This window comes from Astyanax mexicanus, chromosome 25 (assembly GCF_023375975.1).
Source record: "Astyanax mexicanus isolate ESR-SI-001 chromosome 25, AstMex3_surface, whole genome shotgun sequence".
In the NCBI taxonomy this organism is placed as follows: Eukaryota; Metazoa; Chordata; class Actinopteri; order Characiformes; family Acestrorhamphidae; genus Astyanax; species Astyanax mexicanus.
Genome location: NC_064432.1, coordinates 16,274,386 through 16,296,120, shown reverse-complemented (window position 1 = coordinate 16,296,120; position 21,735 = coordinate 16,274,386). Strand labels below are relative to the sequence as shown.

At 38.8% G+C, this 21,735-nt stretch overlaps 1 protein-coding gene across 17 annotated transcripts in view; it reads left to right on the top strand.

Annotated features, from left to right (window-relative positions):
* The window catches only part of LOC103040758 (neurexin-2), an 848,474-nt gene that overhangs the window by 790,952 nt on the left and 35,787 nt on the right, over nucleotides 1-21,735 (top strand). For 12 of the 17 annotated variants that reach the window (XM_022681896.2, XM_022681890.2, XM_022681895.2 and 9 more), the window contains 2 exons: nucleotides 4,595-4,766; nucleotides 12,981-13,070. In XM_022681896.2, the coding sequence (XP_022537617.1) occupies nucleotides 4,595-4,766; nucleotides 12,981-13,070 (262 nt within the window). The remainder of the gene's footprint in view (nucleotides 1-4,594; nucleotides 4,767-12,980; nucleotides 13,071-21,735) is intronic. The other 5 variants (XM_049472606.1, XM_049472605.1, XM_049472604.1 and 2 more) reach the window with 1 other exon arrangement.

Below are 21,735 nucleotides of genomic sequence, written 5' to 3'. Positions count from 1 at the left end.
ATGTTGCATTAGCACGGTAATGATACAATAGTAGTAACTTGATAATGATATGGAAATATCTTTTCTGCAGTAAGAGGATGGAGATATTTATGATTCTGTGTGATGTGTATAGGAGCTCTCTGATTGGTGTAGCATGATGCTATATTATGACTGAATGCTGCTGCTGTGTCTCTGAGCGGTCAGCGGGGTCACAGCTGATAAATATATTTGCCGTAAACTCGTCAGTGTCTCAGCTCTTGCTCTTGATGTGCAAATTGCAGGTCTGCACCTGCATGCTGAACATTCCTGACCAGTCCTTCATCCTGACTATCAAAGTCTTACTTTACTGCTGTAAAGTCAGCTGTCAGCATCACTCTGCTGCTGTCAGAGCGAGAGTGGCCATCAAAGCTCCTCTGGCCTCTTCTGCTTTTACCTTCTACCTCCCCACCAATCACCAGGCTGAAAAAACACGATGATGGTGTTTAAAGTGATGGTGGTGGAGAAGAAAAGTACCTCATGCAGAAGTATAATGTGTAGTAGTGAATTGTGGTGTTTGATGGGTAACAGTGATGTTTAAAAGATAATGGAGGCAATTGGTAGAGAACTATGATGTATGTTGGTCAAAGATGGTGTCTGAGGATGACTTTGGTAAGAGAATAAGACAGTGATATGTTTGCTGAAGAATGTTTGTGTTTGGTAGTAAATTATGATGTTTGTTGGAGAACAATAATATGTCATGGAGAATGAGGGTGTTTGGTAGACAGTAATAATATTTGGTGAAGACCTATAGTATTTTATGGAAAACAATGTTTGGTTGAGAATGATGGTGTTTGGTCTTCAAAAACGTATGTCTAATGAAGGATAATAGCGTTTATTAGGGAATGATTGTGTTTATTATGCAAAATAGTGTTTGATTGAACAAATATTTAATGAAGAAGAATGGTCTTTGGAAAATATGTTGACATTTGATAGAGGACAATAGTATTTCATAGAGAATGAAGTTGTTAGAAGGAGAACAAGCACATTTGCCTGATGAAGGATAATGGTGTTTGTGAGGGAATGTTAGTGTTTGATAAGAAGACTTGTATTGTTGGTGTTTGGTGGAGAATCATAGTATTTAATGGATGGTGAGTGTTTATTCATTCCACAAAAATATTGCTCAGCTGGTTTGAAGAGTGGATGTGCTTAGCATTTATGCTTGTAAATGAATGTCCAGCTCTCCTGCTATTTCCAGCGCGATAGAAGCTCAGTTGCGAGTGAGGCTGAGGTCAGGTGAGAGGAGGTTGAGTGGAGGGTAAGCAGCCATTAAAAGATCATTACTTCAGCACTTGAAAGCAGATTTAAACCCCCCCTGCTGGAGATACTGCTTTAACAGGGTCCTCACCATCTTTAACATGGAGAGAAGGACTTAATGTTGCAGAACAGAAAATGATAATCTGAGTAAATATCTCTGCATTGCTCTGTCTGTCTCTGTTATGCTTTCTGAGTGTCCTGGTCTCTAAGTGACCAGTTATTTTATTATTTTTTTTTATTCTTTATCTTCATCTTGCTGTTTTAAGTATCTTTGTCCTTGGAGGATGAAATGAAATCTAGAGGGAAAATCAGCATTAATGAGCTGGGAAGGCCGTGTGGTTTGGGTTTCTTGGAGGAATGTGAACCACTGCCGTTTCCTTTGGGATGAGTAAGGTTGTTATCTGTCTAACTACACATTTAGTCGTGTCTGTATCTACTCAATAGAGCTCTCCAGAGCACCCAGATAACATAATGTTCTTCTTCTGCTGTGGGAGAACTGGGAAATAACTGATGTTGAGCTCTGATCTTCCATCGTTACTGGATGTTTCAGGTAAAAACCCACTTAACCCATGACTTTTCACCCCTGACCTTTTCCCAGCTGTAGAGGTTCTAAAGGGGTTTCCTCCTTTCTCAAGAACAGTTACCAGACACTCGATTGAGAAACAGCATACAGAATTGCCTGCATCATTCGCCCGAGTACTTTAGAGGCATGTCTTAGGGCAAATGGTGGAAAGGATGCACATAAATTAGCCTGCAATTAGACTCATCATTAATTTACCCAACAACCTCTGCTCCTGTTTGCTCAATTAAATCACTCCTTTAGCCACTTTAACATTTAGTGGGGGGTTTCCAGAAAATGAGTTAATCAAAATGAATATTTATGAGCCGCCTAAAGCTAAAGCCATTCTTCAGCCATTTAAAAGGAATATCGCTGTGTGTCGTGCTCTCTGAATAACTGTGCATGGCTAATGAGCTAATGATATGGACCAGGAAGCAGTAAGAAACCAGTGGTGGAGAATGCCCTTTCCGCTTCCTGTTCACTAGAATAAATATCAGCATAAACAGAAAACCATACACTAACAATAAAGTTACTTCAAATGTGTGAGTTTAAAGAACCTTTACATCAAGAAAACAAAAGTGGTTCTGTTATAGTATTGTTCTAAGTATCCTTTCTTTTTTATGCTATATATGTGAGATAAAGGTATGTGTAGTTTGGTGATGAAATGATTGAATACAATGGGGTTCAATAATGTGGTGAATAATAATGTGTGGTGTTTGGTTGTAAATGATGGTATTTGGAGAACACTGATGGTGTTTGTTGATGTTGTGTAGTGGAGAACAGTGGATTTTGGTAATGGTAGACGTTTGTTTAATAGCCTATGTTTGCATGTGAATAATGGAAGTGCTGGCTATTTATGGTCCTTCATAGATATTTGTATGGTAAATGTTGATGTTTGGTGGTGAATTAATTGTGTTTAATTGCAGTGTTTGATTGAAAATGTTGATGTGTAGTTGTGAAGGTTAGTGCTTGTGAAGGATGGTGTTTACTGTGGACAATAGTGTTTGGTACCATTTGCTGGTTGGTGGAGAATGAATGAGAATGAAATGATGAGAACAGTGATGTTATGAATGGGGGAGTTTGATAGAGGTGTTGATTTTAACAGTTCATTAATATAAGGCAAGAACAATATTTTGGTAATATTTGATATTTCACTATTTATTTGACTTACTTCCAAACGTATCTCCTTCTTCCTCTCTCACACTTTCTTTCTTTCTCTCTGTAACTTTCTGTCTGTCTCTCTCAGTAAATGACTTTGACCTTTGTTGACAGAAAGGGCAGAGGCACAGAGGGAGAGAAGGAGAGAGTGAATGAGGGAGAGAGGGAGAAGGATGAGAGACAATGAGTGAATGAAAGAGAGAAAGACACTGTAATGAAGTGTGAGCAGTAGGTGGCTGTCACCTCTGATAGATATGAAATGGGCTGGGAGAAAGCTAGGACATAAATTGGGAGAGAGGCAGGACACAAATTGAGCGAGAGGTAGGACACAAATTGGCACACCTACAGACATCCACTCTCTCTCTCTCTCACACACACACACACACACACACACACACACAAGTTTCATGTTATATCTCTTATTGTTGCTAAATATGGCCATAACCATAGACATGCAGTTGCTTCATGTATTAATTCCCATAAAATCACCTGAATGTACTGGTTTAGTCAGTTAGTCTCAGTATTTAAAAAGTTGCTTAGTCCTCCTGCATGCTGGAATGGGGCTCAGTGAAGGTTGATGGTATTTGATTGACTGTTTGATGTAGAATGTTGGTGTTTGGTGGATAAGGATGGTGTTTGGTGCAGAATGTTGGTGTTTGGTGAATAAGGATGGTGTTTGGTGCAGAATGTTGGTGTTTGGTGAATAATGCCATGTTGTGAATGATAGTGCTGGCAGGGAATGATGGTGGTTAAAAAGAAAATGCTACCATCTGGTAGAGAATAATAGTGTTAAAGAATGTCAGTGTTTGGTAGAGATTGATGATGTTGGAGAATGGTGGCATTTGGTAGAGAATGATGGTTTTGGGGAATGGTGGCATTTGGTAGAGAATGATGGTTTTGGGGAATGGTGGTGTTTGGTAGAGAATGATGGTGTTTTAGAATGGTGGTGTTTGGTAGAGAATGATGATGTTGGAGAATGTCAGTGTTTGGTAGAGAATGATGATGTTGGAGAATGGTGGCATTTGGTAGAGAATGATGGTTTTGGGGAATGGTGGTGTTTGATAGAGAGAATGATGTTTGTGAATGTGGTGTTTGGTAGAGGATGATTATGTTGGAGAATGGTGCTGTTTGGAAGAGAATGATGATGTTGGGGAATGGTGATGTTTGATAGAGAATAATGATTTTGGAGAACAGTGTTTTTTTGGTAGAACATGATGGTGTTGGAGAATGGTTGTTTTTGGTAGAGAATGATGGCGTTTGAGAATGGTGGTGTTTGGCAGAGAATGATGATGTTGGGGAATGGTGATGTTTGATAGAGAATAATGATTTTGGAGAACAGTGTTTTTTTGGTAGAACATGATGGTGTTGGAGAATGGTTTGTTTTTGGTAGAGAATGATGGTGTTGGGGAATGGGGGTGTTTAGTAGAGAATGAGGATGTTGGGGAACAGTTGTTTTGGTAGAGAATGATGGTGCTGAAGAATGGTGGTGTTTGGTAGAGAATGATGATGTTGGAGCACAGTGTTTTTTACACTTGTTAAAAGAAACGCTGCTTGGTGTTTATTTACTCTTCAACTGATTGCATCTCTCTTGTTCTCCTTTTTTAGGAGCGGGGGAAGATCGGGGTTATCTTCAACGTGGGGACAGACGACATAGCGATCGAGGAGAGTGGTGTGGTGGTGAGCGATGGCAAATACCACGTGGTGCGCTTCACCAGAAGCGGCGGAAACGCAACATTGCAGGTGGACAACCAGCCGGTCATTGAGCGTTTCCCTTCAGGTAGGAAATACACACTCACACTCACACACAGTGTGTGTGTTTTGGTAGGGGATATTTCAGAGCAAATGGATCTTATTAACGAGCACTTCAGTGGAGAGATCGCTTTAACTTATGGCCCTTTTGTAAAGAGAGAGGGAGAGAGAGAGGGAATGCACTTTATTCACTGCTGTTAATCATATTTTATGACTTATGTGTTGCAGCATAAAAATACAAATGCTTAAAATACATCACTAATCCCTTCACACTCATACACACCCTATAAAATAATCTCACAATAGAGAACATGGCCTGTAGGGAGACTTTATATGCTAGTGTGTGTGAATGTGTGTGTGTGTGTGTGTGTCAAGATGAGATGTTATAAATCATCCTCTCCCACATAAGTATCGTAGCATCTGCAAGAAAACAAACATGCACCCACCTACTCACTACTCACACACACACACACACACACACACACACACTCCATCACACTGTAAATTAGTCTGCAAAACACCAGTACAAACCAGTGCACACCAATGCACCTCCCCCTCGCTCTTTCGCTATCTTTCAGGAGGCCGGTAGGGTGAAGCTCCACTGAAGTGTATGTGAGGAAGGAAGATGTTTTCTGGATTCTGTAGATTGATATCTGAGATAATGTGTGAATAATTTTAATCAGACGTTCTGTATTGGTACCACACCAGACCTGCACCAGATTGAGGGAGTTTCCTCACTGGTTTGAGTTCATTTTCTCTCAGAAAACAGTGATGAAGATCTGAAAACAGTGATGATGAATGGGATGACTCTAGCTGGTTTCACTCTCATCTCAGGGGGTCAGGTTTGTGACTGTGTGTATGTCTTCTCAATGTCCAGATAACACACTCATTATGGTGAGGTATGGGTAACCCATTTGGGAACCAGAAAGTGTTCATGCTAGCCCCACATATGGATGCTCAGCAGGGTGAGTAATGGGACCAAAATCAAATGAATAGCGGTGTTTTAGTATTTTTCCTAAGCAACTTCCATCAGTTCGGACAGGCTATTCAGTCAGTCAACTTTGGTCAACAAGTAAAAGAAATGGTCTTAGTTCTGATTGGATATATGGAGTATAGATAATATACGTATATGAATAAACACATTATGAGAGAGTGGCTAATGACTTCATTTAGCTCTAACTATAACATCCTAAAGCTCCTAAAAGAGAGCCAGAAGGTAACATAGACACAAGGGCACCCTGAAAAACTTGCATCCATCCTCTCCACAATTCATAAACCTGAGTTACTGAACCAAACAGCAGTTTTGTACTTAGTTCATCCAGTGAGTACCCTCTTATTTTATTCAAATTCTATCATGGTGTACTTTCTCTATATTTCACCATAAAATTGACAGCTTTCCTGAAGATAGATTTTGATAGGTTGTCCGTTTATTAGAAAAAATATTGAATTGTGATCCGTGTATTGTGATTCATGTCCTATCACAAGGTCTTGCTGATACGCACAGCCCTTGTATCATATTATCGCTGTTACAATTAGAATCAGCACACATTAATCTAAATATACATTTACTTTAAGATGTAAACCAAAACTTTAAAATAATACATAAAGATCTAAAGTTAATTTGAGTATCGAGAAGAACTTATGTAGAGCATACAAGTATTGAAAGTTGTTTAGATTTTAATCTTGGTTGCTTAATTTTAAGCCAATGAAGGTAATGTTTAGTGGAACGATTAGAGCAGTGTTTGGAACAAGGGGTACCTCAAGGCTACGTCCACAGCCCTGTTCACTTCTACACTGTGACCTCTAGATCTCAAGAGAGTTTAGTTTCTCTTTATGTTTGTTATTGTTGGGTTACACTGTTGGTTGGCATGAGGTCGCTGCTTTTATAAGTATGTGTGTGTGTGTGTGTGTGTGTGTATTCGTGTGTCAGATACAGAATTTCTATTTCTAGAATGCTTTGAAGGCTTTGGCGTCTCATGTCTCGCTCTGGAAGACATGTTTGTTATGCATGACTCCAGTGGGAGGAAAGGATGAAGGAATGAGTGAAAGGGAGAGAGAGTAAGAAAGAGAGAGAGAGAGAGAGAGAGAGAGAGAGAGAGAGAGAGCTGGGTGTCCTAATTGAAAAGAGGAAACATGAAAAAGGAGGAGGGGTCTTCAGATAAGGAATGGTAACACACACGGCATCTGCCCACGACCCACTTAGAGTTACACAGCTAAAACCAGGAATCCTGGGTAATCAGAGGAGCACGTTCAGCTGTGATTGGCCAGAGGGGTGCAGAACGCCTATTTTTGGTTTAACTCAGAACTGTGGGAATATTTAAGGAGCATTTATGAAGATATAAAGGCAGTCAGGACATAAAAAGAGGGGTTTAATAATGAAAAACTAAATGGGAACTTCCAAAAAAGGAAGCAATAAATGTTACATTGTTACAAGAATAATGTTCCCAAATTATGGTCATAAAGCATACTACTTTGTCTGAGGCTAATTCACCCATAAAAAGTAAAAAAAAAAAAAAAAAAGTATTTACCCTATGTTTCATGACAAATTGAAATAAAAATCAAATTTGAACTTAAAAGTAGTCATTTTATTGCACATTTCTTTATTAACATTATGCTTTAAGTGTGTTTGTAATACACTTAAGTATGTTTTTACTGTGATTCAGACTATAACCAGCAAAAAATATTCAATATATTCATGACTGATTTCAGTTTATCACCAAAAATACATTGTTAAAACTTCACTGCTGCCTATTGCATATATTATACACTGTAGTAATGAATATACTAGATCATTGTTATTATATTATGATATTATTGTTTTTAGGGGTGGTTTTGCTTGACAATACAGTCTAATGTTAATAGGTTCAGCATGACCTATAAGCCATTTAATCCTCTTTTAAAGTTTGATAGTTAAAAATGTTAATTTAACTATGTTCTCTCCTGTAGAAAAGTAAAGAAGTGTAGAATAGTAAAATTACTATTAGCATTTAATTACTAAATATATTAAATATAAAATTAAATATTACTTACTTTAGTTCAAAAGATGAAGGTAGCAATGCTAAGCAGAATAACCTTTAATTAGAACAAAATATATCGTAAATATGATTATAATGATTATATAACTGTGGATTTTGTTAGTATGAAAAATAATTGTTGCTAGCTTTAGTTTGTGCAGTGATATAAAAAATAGTATCATTAGTTTTTATGGTTTATTGGTGGGAATGAGTTGAATCTTGTTGTTTTGTTTGTTTATCAGTGTTTTTATGTTGGCTCTATTTTCTCGGGAGTGTGTGTTTTTCATTCTTCTGGATGGTGAGCTGAAATAGTTTGTTACTTTGGCCCTAGGGCACCTTAATAAAGTGAGGCAGATGCTACCCCAGGGACACACACCATCACTGCTTCTCTCTCTCTCTGTCTCTCTCTCTCTCTCTGTCTTCTTCAAAATGTCCTAAATATAAATTTTAGACTCTCAGCTGCTTCTTATATATGTGACTTTGGGTGAAGAGGCTGGTTGCATGTGTGTGAGATGATGTATATAAGCACAGAGAATGTTTAGGTCTGATGGATGTGTAATAGAGCTGGTGAGTGGAGGGACAGTGCAGAGGGGATATGGCTGGACATGTTTAGTAAATCCGCAGAAAGAGTAGAGGATTAGCCCACCGCACACACACACACACACACACACACACACACACCACTGCCTCCCACCTAATACCACAAACTCTGTCTCTGAGTCTGGAGAAGTGCAGGGAGATAAATAAAATAAAAATAAAATATATATCACTGTCCTTTTAGAGACAAATTGGGCTTTATCTAATTAAATTCTAATTATATTCATGTGGGGGAAACAGATACTTAGTCACTCAACTAGAGTGGAGCATTCAATTTGATGCATACCATTTGGAAACATACCTAATGCCAGACATGGAATTGACCAGATGGTGATCCAGTCAATGCTTTAGGATATGATGATTTGAAGAGCTGGAGATGAGGTGAGGTGATAATTCAACATCCTAACCTCACTATTTTTATCTCTCAATGTGATCAAATCCTCACAGCAATCCTCCAAAATAGAATAGAAAGCCTTCCCTACCCTCCACTGCTAAAGGTACCAATTGTGATGATGGTGATATTGTTGTGATGCCAATGCATTTACATACCAAAAGTCATAGTATAGCAGTATATACATTAATGTAGAAGTGTTCCCACAAGAACACCATGTAAGATGTGTAAGATGTGAGGTGTTATCTTGTCAATTATATGAATTACATCATTATTTAAATAAGGCCTGGTAGTGGATGAGTGTCTGTATGACTAACAGAGACTGAAATCACATCCACATTCAATGCTGGGGTCCCTAGACACACGTCCCACAGATTAGTGCAGATTTCAGCTACATACAACCAGTTCCAAAACCATGGACAGCTACATAGTCCATAGACTGCTACATATAAAGAGTTCAGCACCACGGACAGCTACATAGACACTAGTTCAGTACCATGGAGAGCTGCATTAACATTAGTTCAGGACCATGGACAGCTACATAAACACCAATTCAGCTCCATGGGCAGCTACATAAACATTAAACTACTACTACTAAAAAAACCTCAGATACAAACACAGTCATACTCTTGCAGTCTTTTTAGTTTAACTTTTTAGAAAGAACTGAGAAATACTGTAAATGTCTTTATAATTATAAAAGCATTATATAAATCCGAATGCTGCTTCTGTTTTTTTTTAGTTTCCTTCCTTTGTTTACAGTGAACCCTGATATTATGGTCTTTTTTTTTTTAAAAAGAGGGAAAACTATTGTCTTCCGCTCCATTTAGATCCTTTCTTCTGAATGTATTCCCCCCATTACATTAGCTCTCTATTTAGCTAACAAGCTAATTAGCCAGGTCTGATGCATATCCGTATGCAAACGGAAAAACAATGAGGTGTGTTATCTTTTTATAGTCTGTTCATAACACTGAATATATGCATATTAATGCATGTCCCACTTCAAATCCATTTTAAATATAATATACAGTCTCAGACGGTATGCATGCCGCACAGCACCACGTCACGGAATGTGAGCGGAACAGCTGGCAGCTAGAGATTACCCAAAGTGACCTCCACGACCGCGCAACAAACATTTTCCCAAGTTTTAATTACAACTTAATGAAGTATGTTTTGCTGGTGGTCAGTGACGGCGCCGCATTGACAGAAGCCGTCGAGTGTGTCTGCCACTTTTGGAGTTCAGCCAGGAATTCTGGGTAAAGCTCCATAGAGGGGTTTTGATTAGGTCGTTTGCAGTCGAGTTGCAGCACCAATTAGGAGTTAGTGGCAACAGAGTGAGTGGCTTCATTAGAGAGAGAGAGAGAGAGAGAGAGAGAAGCAGGGAAAGGAAGGAAGATTGCCTCAACTAATTAAAGAAGTGACAACTTTGATTTCACAACATCTCCTGCTCTTACTGACATCAGCAGGCCGTCCAGAAAGAGAGAGAGAGAGAGAGAGAGAGAGAGATACAGAAAGAAAGAGAGATACAGAGAGAGAGAGAGAGAGAGAGAGATACAGAAAGAAAGAGAGATACAGAGAGAGAGAGTAGACTATTAATGCTGCACCTATTAAAGGAAATGATGAAGTAATTCCTCCTCACAGACACACAGATCATTAAACAGAAGTTGGAGCTATCTGCTTCTTCACCTGAGTTTAACACGGTTAAAATGGTTCACTGAATGTTAGAAACTGGTGTTGGAAAGCTTAGTCAAACTTTGCTATGCATAGAAGACCTATTAATGGTGCATTAACTACCATGGATGCACCGAAAGCGTAACCAAAACCAAACAAAATATTTTTAGTAATTTTGCCATTTCTTTCACCACTGCATGAATTAAAACAAAAAATATATTCATGCTGAAAATGTGTTATTTTTGCCACTTTTAACAGAATAATTTCAATTGCCTGGTATTTTTCTGCATCATTATTAATTCCGGCTGTTTATTGGTAATATTGGTATTGGTAATTTACTGGTAATACTAAAATCGCATTACTGTTTTATTAAACACTGTATGTTTTAACAGTGGCAACAAAAAGTGTTTTTTTTTTTTTTGCCATTTACAGCTGAATAATTTCAGTTGCTGGATGTTAAGTGTATCCCTATTAATTAGGGCTTTGCATGCAAGATCTTGGCTACAAAATACAGGGGTTGTGATTTTATACAAATAAAATTGCGAATCAAAGCATTAGATGACCAATATCACTCCAGTTCAGATCTACATATCTGCTCTTTGCTCTCTCTATTTTCTTCAAAATGACCAAAATAATGAAACAGCTTGGCTAGTACCTGTAGAGAAATTATTTCCAAATGGATTTATGTTATGCATTAGTGAAGAACTAGGAATAAACAAACAAATAAAGAAAGAAATCCAGTGGATTCTCTACTACTGTATAAACCAGCCTAAAGTAAATGCAGTGTTTCTCTGCAGACTGATTTGAGGTCTGAGGCTAAACTGTAATGTGTATTTCTTTAGTGTGGGCTGATCTGAGATCTGTGGTCGAGCTCTGTTGAATGGAAAGGTAATTGCTTTAAACCAAGACCCGTCCCCTGACCCCCCGTGCCTTAGACAAAGCTGCGGCCTCAGGGCTCCGTACAGCTGTCAGTGATGTAGAAAATAGTTTTTCACTGCTGACAGTGTTGTAAGAGCTGTTGTGGGTCTCAAAAGATCTGAAAAACTCTACGAGTGAGTGTGGGGGAATGTGTGTGTGTGTGTGTGTACAAGAGAGTGTAAGAAAGTGAGAGAGTGAGAAATTTTCATCATCAGGTCTTCTTTAGGTCTTCTTTTCTTCCTGCTGTGTTTTTGAGAGAATGTGAAGAGTGTGTTAAAGCAGGTTTGGTGTGGAAATACAGAAAACATGTACCTGTGTAACTGAGGTGCTTCACAACACACAAATGTCTGTTATTTCTGTAGAGTTTCCTTCACAGCAAAGCTGAACTGTATCTGAGTTCTATCATCTCCTGAAGAGCTACATTTATCCGGGGGTCTGGATTTGTTTAGAAGGACATATTTAACCCTCCTGTTATGTTGTGGGTCAGACTGACTCGTTTCAAAATTTTAAAAATACATTATTAAAAAAAAATACATATTTTTTGTTTATTTTATTATATCTGAAGCAGGAAACAGGTTTTATGCTCTAATAAATTAGTAGAAAAGTAATATTTCAAAGTGATAATAATACTATGCATGTTTATATATGATATGCTGTTCCAGTCAGGCTTTAGATGGTAAAAATATAAAATTCACTAACCCATTTATTTAGCTATATTTATTTAATTCGTTAAACTATATAATATTACACTATATAATAAGGTCTCAAAAGAGAGGAAACAAGCATAAATAAACTGAAAATGTTTCACTGATGGAGTTACAATTTTACAAAATGTGGCAGCCATCTTTAGTTAGATTTTCTACTTCCCTCAGCTGCTTTTCTGGTCAAATTCTCCACCAGTTTGATGCCACACTCCCTTCTCAATCCTAAATGGTGATTTTGAAGATGGCTGCCGTGCTGATGATATGATTTAGAAGGTGTACACCTTCATCCAGTTTTTCTTTCCTTTTTTTTGACAGCCTTTATTTCTACTAATTATGCTAACGATAATGTTTCTATAGAAACATTTTTCACTTTCAGATCACTAAACAGCTTATTCCTGCTGCTTACAGTGCATCATAACAGGAGGGTTAAAAGAAATAAAAGCAGAAAACATCTTCCTTTCAGTAAAACGATGTAAGAACAGATGTTACAACATGTACTTGGCACCAATGTAGTTTCTAATGATTATCATTCATTTTTAATGTGGGAAATCGTTGATGTTTTTGTTGATGTTTTAAATATGACACATGATCTTTCCTTTAATTATAAACCTGTAAATATTGAACATCTAAATCATTCATAAATATCTTTAACTCACTAGCTCATAAATAAAACACTTAAAAAAAAACATGGTAACTAAAGCTTTGTTAACTTCCTAACCGACAAAAAAAAACAAAAAAAAAACAAAAACAAATAAGACCTCTTTCTGAGGCTCTGATCCACAACGCTAAAGCTGATTTTAAAGCTCATAACCTGCTAAGCTCATGTTGATGCCCTTTTTCTAACATTTGACCTCTAATCGTTTAACCTTTGACCCTTGAAACTGTAACATGCTGAATTTCTTTTTGTTTTTTTTTCTTTTTTCTTTTTGTTTCCTCCGAATTCTCTAAAGGGAACTTTGATAATGAGCGCCTGGCTATTGCCAGACAAAGAATCCCGTACAGACTTGGTCGGGTAGTAGACGATTGGCTACTCGACAAAGGTAATAAACACCACTAATCGCACCTAACCAGCTAACCGTCTAACTGACTTAACCACATCTCTGCAAGAGGGGCAGGCCCATTATTAAAGCTGCACATAATTCTTACATTTTGCCTGATTAGCTTTTTTGCTGTTTGGCTGCAGAGGAATGTTAAACAAAAAATCTGTTATTCTGTCTGCTAATCAATGCTAACACAGTGCTAATTTTGCTAATTAATTAATTGTCCAGTCCACCACATGTAAATCAGTGCTAAATACTTCCAACTGGGATAATCCTCGCTGATCACTGATCATAATCAATTGACACTACAATTTAAAAGTCCTTGTCCACGCGCTACATATGTTAATACTGTACATCCATAGCTTATCTTGAATTAGCTGTATGTATTGAAATGTGATATGGGCCTGCACCTCTTCGGAGTATTAACCCTACAAATAACCCCAACATAACCTTCCCCTAACCTCCCCACAACGCCCAACACGCCACAACCTCCTCCTCCATTTGCTTACACTTACCTACTCTACATTCCCGGTGTTCTTTGGCTGTTGTGAATTTTCTCGCATTCGTTTTTTAAGTCGATGCTAGTACATGCTAATGCTAATTCACAACAGTCCAGTCGGTCGCAATTCCTGAGCTCTTCAAGCAGCAGCATCTTTAAAAGTTAAAGGGACTGAATTTCAATCATTTCTCCATTATCATGACGAAGAGGATTCTCAAAAATTCAACTCAAACTTTAACCCTTTGAGTGCCACACAACCCACCCCTCCACCCTGTGTCTTTCCTTTCGTTTGGGATGCCCTAGGTGGTTAATTTCTTTCATTTCTTTGGATCTGCCACGTTTCCCTTCCCTTTCTCTTCAATGTTAAAATTAGAGCCAAATCCTGCAGATAATGCTACAAAAAAGAAGATTTTATTAACAATAATATAATAAAGAGGTTAGAGCAGTTTAGAATATCTGATAACATCATCCAATATGAAGTCTGAAGCTGTACAGTCAGTCTCAGTTTGAGGGTTTAGGTTTTTACTGTTAGTCTTAGATACACTGTTTTAAGCACTAACTGAGGCAAGAAATGTGAAATGTTAATTTGTCACAAAGTGCTGAATTAAAAGTGCATTATATGTTGTGATTTATAAAATGCTACATTGCAAGATGGCTGTCATCTTAATGGAATAATCTAACGAGGTTTATTTAACCATTAGGCTTGAAAAATATCTGAATCTTCAAGTAAGTGAACTGCTTATTTATTGTTTATCAAATTGCGCAAGTTCTATACATATATTTATATATAGAATAATGTATATGATGTTGAGGGGCAATTCATTTGAGTCAAAGTAGGTCAAACGAAAGTAAAATAAAGTAGGAACATGAAAAGATTATATGCTAGGCAGGCCATCATAAAATTATAAAGCCATTGCACACAGAGCATTTTTGAGTTAACTCAACTTAATATTGTCAAATATTTTTCTAACTCACATTTTTGACTTGATCTTAGTTTGGTCAATACATTGAGTAATGGCCACAACCATAAACTTAATCAGAACGAGATACGTATTCATTTACTCAAGAAATTACCAGCAGGGCTCTATAGTGTTCCTTATCAGATTGTTTGCTGAATAAATTGAATAAAGAAAAGGGGGCAATAAAGAGAGGGGGGAGGTGAGAGAGAGCGAGAAATGGAGGGGACTTTTATTTTTTTAACTCAAAGGGTTAAAGCCATAAGCTGTAGAAATAACCATAAAGAGAGAGAGAGTAAGAGAGAGAAAGAGAAGAGTGTTAAACAGAATTTAACCACCTAACTGCAAATCAACCCAACCCGATTCAACCTTCTTCTAAACACTGAGAGCTGCTGTCCATTCCCCCAATCCCTGATTATATTAAATCATTTGGCTTGTTCTGATTGGCTGATTTGTGATTTTAACCAAACATGAAGGCTCTCAGTTCTAAACCTCTTTCTAAACACACATAACCTTTTGACTAAATTGGATAAACATCCAAAATCCAAATTAAACAAACACTAAATGTTAAGACTAGCATCCAAAACGTTCCTAATCTGTCCATAAACAGACTGCCAATAACCAGATGTAACCAGCTCTAAATTAGTCTGTATAACTAGCCTGGATTGCCCTGCGTACCCTGTCCCCGCCCCCTTTCCCAACTGCAAACTCAGAGGGTTAAACCTGACGCGGTTTGTGGGAAAACCGCTGTGTTAAATAATCTGTTTAATTGCATATGATTGGATGACTTCGTGGTTTTAAGCAGCTTGTTTGGAAACTTTATTGCAAGAATAAGGTCCCTTTAACATTTACTGTCACATGTGAAGATGTACAACATTACTGATGTTTTTCTGCTCTGATCTGTATTTTACTGTACTGTTATTGATTGACTTTATATGGGCATTGTGAATCATATATTTGACTGTGATTGCAACTGTATACATGTTTCTCTATCCTGAATGCAGCCTATACCATTTAATATCAAATTCCACCCACAGCGTCTACACCTGTAATTCTCCGTTTCTGACTTTCTAACCTCTATAATGGTCCAGGCTGCATACTGATATTGTGTGTACTCTTGGGTCTCCCACACAACGGCAGGGTCTCTCTAAAATCACACCATTTAAATTGCATTCAGCATCTCTGCTTTAGAGGGTACTGAGGCTGTTTGTGAGAAGTCGGCATAGTAGATGAGAACAAATTCAGCTTTGGATTATAACAGAAACAAAATGAAAAAAAGAAAAAAAATGCTCGCACTGAGTTAATACAAATATTTTCTTTCCTTTTCTTTCTGCTCTTTCATATGAAGCCTCTAAAGGAAGACTAAATATTAGCACTAGATTGTATTTGGTGAGCAACAAACATCTGGCAGAGACATTTACAGAAAAGTTTTGTTGCCCTACAATGGCTCCCTAGATCATCACACCAGTAGACAGGGCAGTTTCTCTCTCCACAGCCAAGGCAGTATTGAAGTGCATTTGGAAGGTGCTCACCTAATACCATTTGGCACCATATTGGGCCCCAATTTATATGTGCCTGTAATAGCTGTGTAATTACGCATTAACAATCAATGTAACAACATTGTAACTAATGGTGAAGTACACATTCTTACAGATTGATTACAGATGCACAGGATATATAATAGCATGTGTGTCAGTGTCAATTAGTATAATTTTTAGTATTCGAAAACAATCACAGCCTTAATTACATACCACACAAGAGCTGTTGGACATTAACAAGTTGAGGTGCATACAATTCCATAACCTGTTCAACTGTATTACATTTATTTTAAAAATGCATAATTCACCAGTAGTTATATTGTTATTACATGGATTGTTAATGTGTAACTACACAGCTGTTAGAGACGCTTATTATAAAGTATTTATTTTTTAAAAATACTCAATGTCTCTTTAGAGGCTCTGTACATCCTATTTTGCTTTGCTTTGACCTATTTTTTCTCCCTTTGTTTTTTTTTCACCCTTTTTTCAACATTTCTTCCTTTTTGTATATTTTCTGCTCTCTCTCCCTCAGGTTCTCCCCCTCTACCCCCCTCCCCTCACCCCCTCGCTTGCAGACATTGAGCTAGATCAGAGAGGGCGTGTAAGACTTGGTAAAGCAGAGGAGTTATAAATCCAAAATGGCAGCGGTTATAGCAGCTCGATGGAGGGGTAAAATAAGCACCTAAAGTTTGCAGCGGCTCGAATTTACTCGTTCGAGTCCTCTCGCTTTCTCCTCTCATTCCTAGCGTCCGCCCATCACCCCAAATCCTGTAACCTCCCACCTTTCTTTTCACGTCTCTGTCTTTTTTATCCTTCCTTTCTCTTCCTCTCCCCCATTTTGCACCATGTCTGCTGGAAACACATCACAGCAATTCTGCCTTACCTTCTAATCTCACTTGTTGGAGAGGAAGAGAGAGAGAGAAAGACAGAGAGAGAGAGACTACAACAGCAGCTTCTATTGAAGGAATAGAAGAATAGAGCCTCCCAGTGAGAGAGAGAGAGAGATAGAGAGAGCAAGGATAGAAAGAAACAGAAAGCAGCATGAGATACTACAAATAAGCACACTGAATCAATTTCTCTTTTTCTGTTTCATCCCAGTAAACATGACGGCTGCAGCCTATGAGAAATATTTATTTGGTGTCTCTGCGACCACCGCGGTACAGCGAGAGCTTCATTTGGAGTGTTATACCAAGCGCTCAATTCAGACAGGCAGACTGCTTGTAAAGCTGCTGTCCCGCTTTCCACCCAGATGAATTCAGTTACGTGGCACCAATTACAATCTTTATTTTCTGTGCTAAAAAGAAAATCAATAGCTGTGTGAACAACCAGCCCCAGTGATTTATTTGTTTGCTTACTTATTTTTACCACTTGACCATTCCTTGAGAGTCCTAGAGGCTATGAGCCCCGAGGCATGGACAAGCTTGAGAAGCTGGTCGAAATTTCTATTAAATATTTAAATTAACAGAAGATGAATGGATCTCAAAAAGGCATTAACTAAGATCATCTCTTACATAAGAATTAGGCCTTAATTAGCTGTCCAGTGAGGCCAGCAAGGCCAGGTGAGGTTCATTTTAAAGCTTCATAAAATCTCTCTTCTAACTGTGTCTCAACACTTAGCAGCCATCAGCTCCTTTAAGCAGTTGTCTAACACTTACATTTCCAGGTATCTATTGTCTTAGATTATAAAGTCATTAATAAATGGCACTTATCAGCCCTCAAAACCCCTGTTTATTTATAAAATAGACCTTTAGGGACGTTAATGTGACTCTACAGTGGTGGTGCTCTTCTTACTGTATATGCTAACATTAGAGAGACATGCAAGGAACATCTGAACAAGCCTGAGGTATGAGTCCCATATACTGATGATTGTTTTGGACAGGTATTTTTGAGAAGAAAAGTTGCAGAATTTCAGAAAAAAAGGACACTATTCCAACTGTTAAGCACGGGGGTGGATAAATCGTGATTCGAGCTTGTATTGAAGCCCGTGGCATATGGAGTATTTTACTGGTGTGCAGTGAAATACCAAATTTTCCCATTTTCAAAGCAAACATCCCAACATCTGTACACAATAATTCAAAGCTGAAAGAGCATGGCCTTAACTGCAGGACAATGATTTTGATCCCTCACTGTCTTAACCTGAACATTACCAACACTCTATGGACAGACCTTAAAAGAAGAGTGCAGCAAAATGGCCTAAGAGTCTCCCAGAACTAAAAGTTTTTCTCAAGGGTGAATTAATAAAATTCATTCCAACACAAGACAGGAATGCATAGGAAGTGGAACTGTGTCCTCTGGATTGATTATGCTTCATCAAATACTTTTGGGATGTGTTGGGCTTATTAATGATCTTGTTATGCAATCAGTCTCCTTACAGCAGTGCTCCAAACTCTGGTAGAAAGCCTTCCCTGGACAGTTGCTCCAACAAAAGCTGGATAAACGCTTTTTCACATCCCTGAGTTTTTGGATAAAGCAACGAATGAGCTGATGCCCCAATACTGGCCAATCGAATCCAGCGTTACTTACTGTGCTTCACTTAATGAATAGATCTGAGGTTAACTCAAACAAAGTCAGTGGAATAGATTTTGCAAAGTTCTGTCTGACCTTTCCACCTAAATGTTCTCTCAAGTTTTTTCTTTTTCTGCGTTTCCTTGGCTTCGAGCCTCATCCCGCTGTGGATTTTCCTCCTGCTTTTCTCTGCTGACCGCTATTAACACAGTTGTGAATTCGCCTACTTGCGCCGGTACAAAAGCAATGAAATTGAGAGAGTTTAGAGTTTAATTAGCACTGTATGCTTTGTGCTGAGGAGATAAGTACCACCCACTTCATACCCAACTCCAGCAGCCCAGCGCAGCCAATAGGAGGAGGAGAGGGACACTTAAGAAGAACAGAAGTTTTGTCTTTCTTTCTTCTGCTTTCTTCTTATCCCACTACATCCGCCCAAGGATCCACCTTGTGCTCAGAGCTTCCGGACATATAAGCTTTAAGCTTCACCATAAGCTCTACAAGAAAGCAAGAAAACACTTCAGCACTTCAGTGAGGTTATATTACCTCAGTGAATGAGGCATGATCAACATACCACATATGTTTAATCACAATTACAGATTCCAGCACTAAATAGAACACTATATATGTGTAATATTTACAGGTATTCATATGTAAAATGATCTATTTTCAGTACTTATCTCATTCACTATATAGGTAAAGACAGAAACATGTATGCTGTCATGTATGCTAAGCAATTTTATGCGAATGGGATATGAATACACAAACAAAAAGTCCTCTGTTTTAAAATATACACTGCTCAAAAAAATAAAGGGAACACTCAGCTAACACAATATAACTCCAAGTAAATCAAACGTCTGTGAAATTAAACTGTCCACTTAGGAAGCAACACTGATTGACAATCAATTTCACCTGCTGTTGTGCAAATGGAATAGACAACAGGTGGAAATTATTGGCAATTAGCAAGACACACTCAATAAAGGAGTGGTTCTGCAGGTGGGGACCACAGACCACTTCTCAGAACCTATGCTGTCTGGCTGATGTTTTGGTCAGTTTTGAATGTTGGTGGTGCTTTCACACTCGTGGTAGCATGAGACGGACTCTACAACCCACACAAGTGGCTCAGGTAGTGCAGCTCATCCAGGATGGCACATCAATGCGAGCTGTGGCAAGAAGGTTTGCTGTGTCTGTCAGCGTAGTGTCCAGAGGCTGGAGGCGCTACCAGGAGACAGGCCAGTACACCAGGAGACGTGGAGGAGGCCGTAGGAGGGCAACAACCCAGCAGCAGGACCGCTACCTCCGCCTTTGTGCAAGAAGGAACAGGAGGAGCACTGCCAGAGCCCTGCAAAATGACCTCCAGCAGGCCACAAATGTGCATGTGTCTGCACAAACTGTTAGAAACCGACTCCATGAGGATGGTATGAGGGCCCGACGTCCACAGATGGGGGTTGTGCTCACAGCCCAACACCGTGCAGGACGCTTGGCATTTGCCAGAGAACACCAGGATTGGCAAATTCGCCACTGGCGCCTTGTGCTCTTCACAGATGAAAGCAGGTTCACACTGAGCACATGACAGACGTGACAGAGTCTGGAGACGCCGTGGAGAGCGGTCTGCTGCCTGCAACATCCTTCAGCATGACCGGTTTGGCAGTGGGTCAGTAATGGTGTGGGGTGGCATTTCTTTGGAGGGCCGCACAGCCCTCCATGTGCTCACCAGAGGTAGCCTGACTGCCATTAGGTACCGAGATGAGATCCTCAGACCCCTTGTGAGACCATATGCTGGTGCGGTTGGCCATGGGTTCCTCCTAATGCAGGACAATGCTAGACCTCATGTGGCTGGAGTGTGTCAGCAGTTCCTGCAAGATGAAGGCATTGAAGCTATGGACTGGCCCGCCCGTTCCCCAGACCTGAATCCGATTGAGCACATCTGGGACATCATGTCTCGCTCCATCCACCAACGTCACGTTGCACCACAGACTGTCCAGGAGTTGGCGGATGCTTTAGTCCAGGTCTGGGAGGAGATCCCTCAGGAGACCATCCGCCACCTCATCAGGAGCATGCCCAGGCGTTGTAGGGAGGTCATACAGGCACGTGTAGGCCACACACAATACTGAGCCTCATTTTGACTTGTTTTAAGGACATTACATTAAAGTTGGATCAGCCTGTAGTGTGTTTTTTTCACTTTAATTTTGTGTGTGGCTCCAAATCCAGGCCTCCATTGGTTAATAAATTTGATTTCCATTGATGATTTTTGTGTGATTTTGTTGTCAGCACATTCAACTTTGTACAGAACAAAGTATTCAATGAGAATATTTCATTCATTCAGATCTAGGATGTGTTATTTGAGTGTTCCCTTTATTTTTTTTGAGCAGTGTATTTTGATATATTATCCAACCATAATGGCGAATGGGCTACAACAACAGAAACCAAGAACAGAAAGCTGAGGCTTCACTGTGTGCACAGATACGCTAAGACTGGACAGTTGAAGGCTGGAGAAAAGTAATCTGCTCTGATGTGTATGGGTTATGAAAGAATCCACTAGGAGCTGTGAATCACCAGATACAAATGTTAATTGGGAAAAAGCTGTGGTACAGTAAAACTGGCCAGGTACCAAGTACTAAAAAGGGGTAGGCTTAAGTAAAGTCAAGTAGTATAAGTACCATGTAGTGGAAAAGTGCCATTATTTTCTGTAGTTTGGGACACTGTAAAACTGAAAAAAATGAGGAATCTCAAAATTCAAGGCAACTCTTTTTTTTTTGAGGCGAGTTTTGAGGCGAATTCAAACTTTTTAAGTTTTGAAGAAAACCACTAGAAATCTTTACTTCAGATAATCAATATCTTCAAATATTAAGTGAAAATCATAAAAAAAATCTGTTAATGTTTTTAGTAGTTTATTTGTTGTATTCTAAAGGTGGCAGGTTATAGGTTGTTGTATCTCTGGAAACTAAGAATTTACGACAATTACATATCTGTCTCTTTTTTTTAGTCATTTAAGCTTGAGGTAATGCAAATATGAACAGCGTTTAGTTACAGTCAGCAACACATAACATAACAACTTGCTCTTATAGCCTTCAACACGGTGGCAGTTAACTATTACATTACTCATATGTACTGTACTTCCCAAGAGAAGACAGCCTGTGGAGAACGATTACACCCTAATGGTGAGAGGT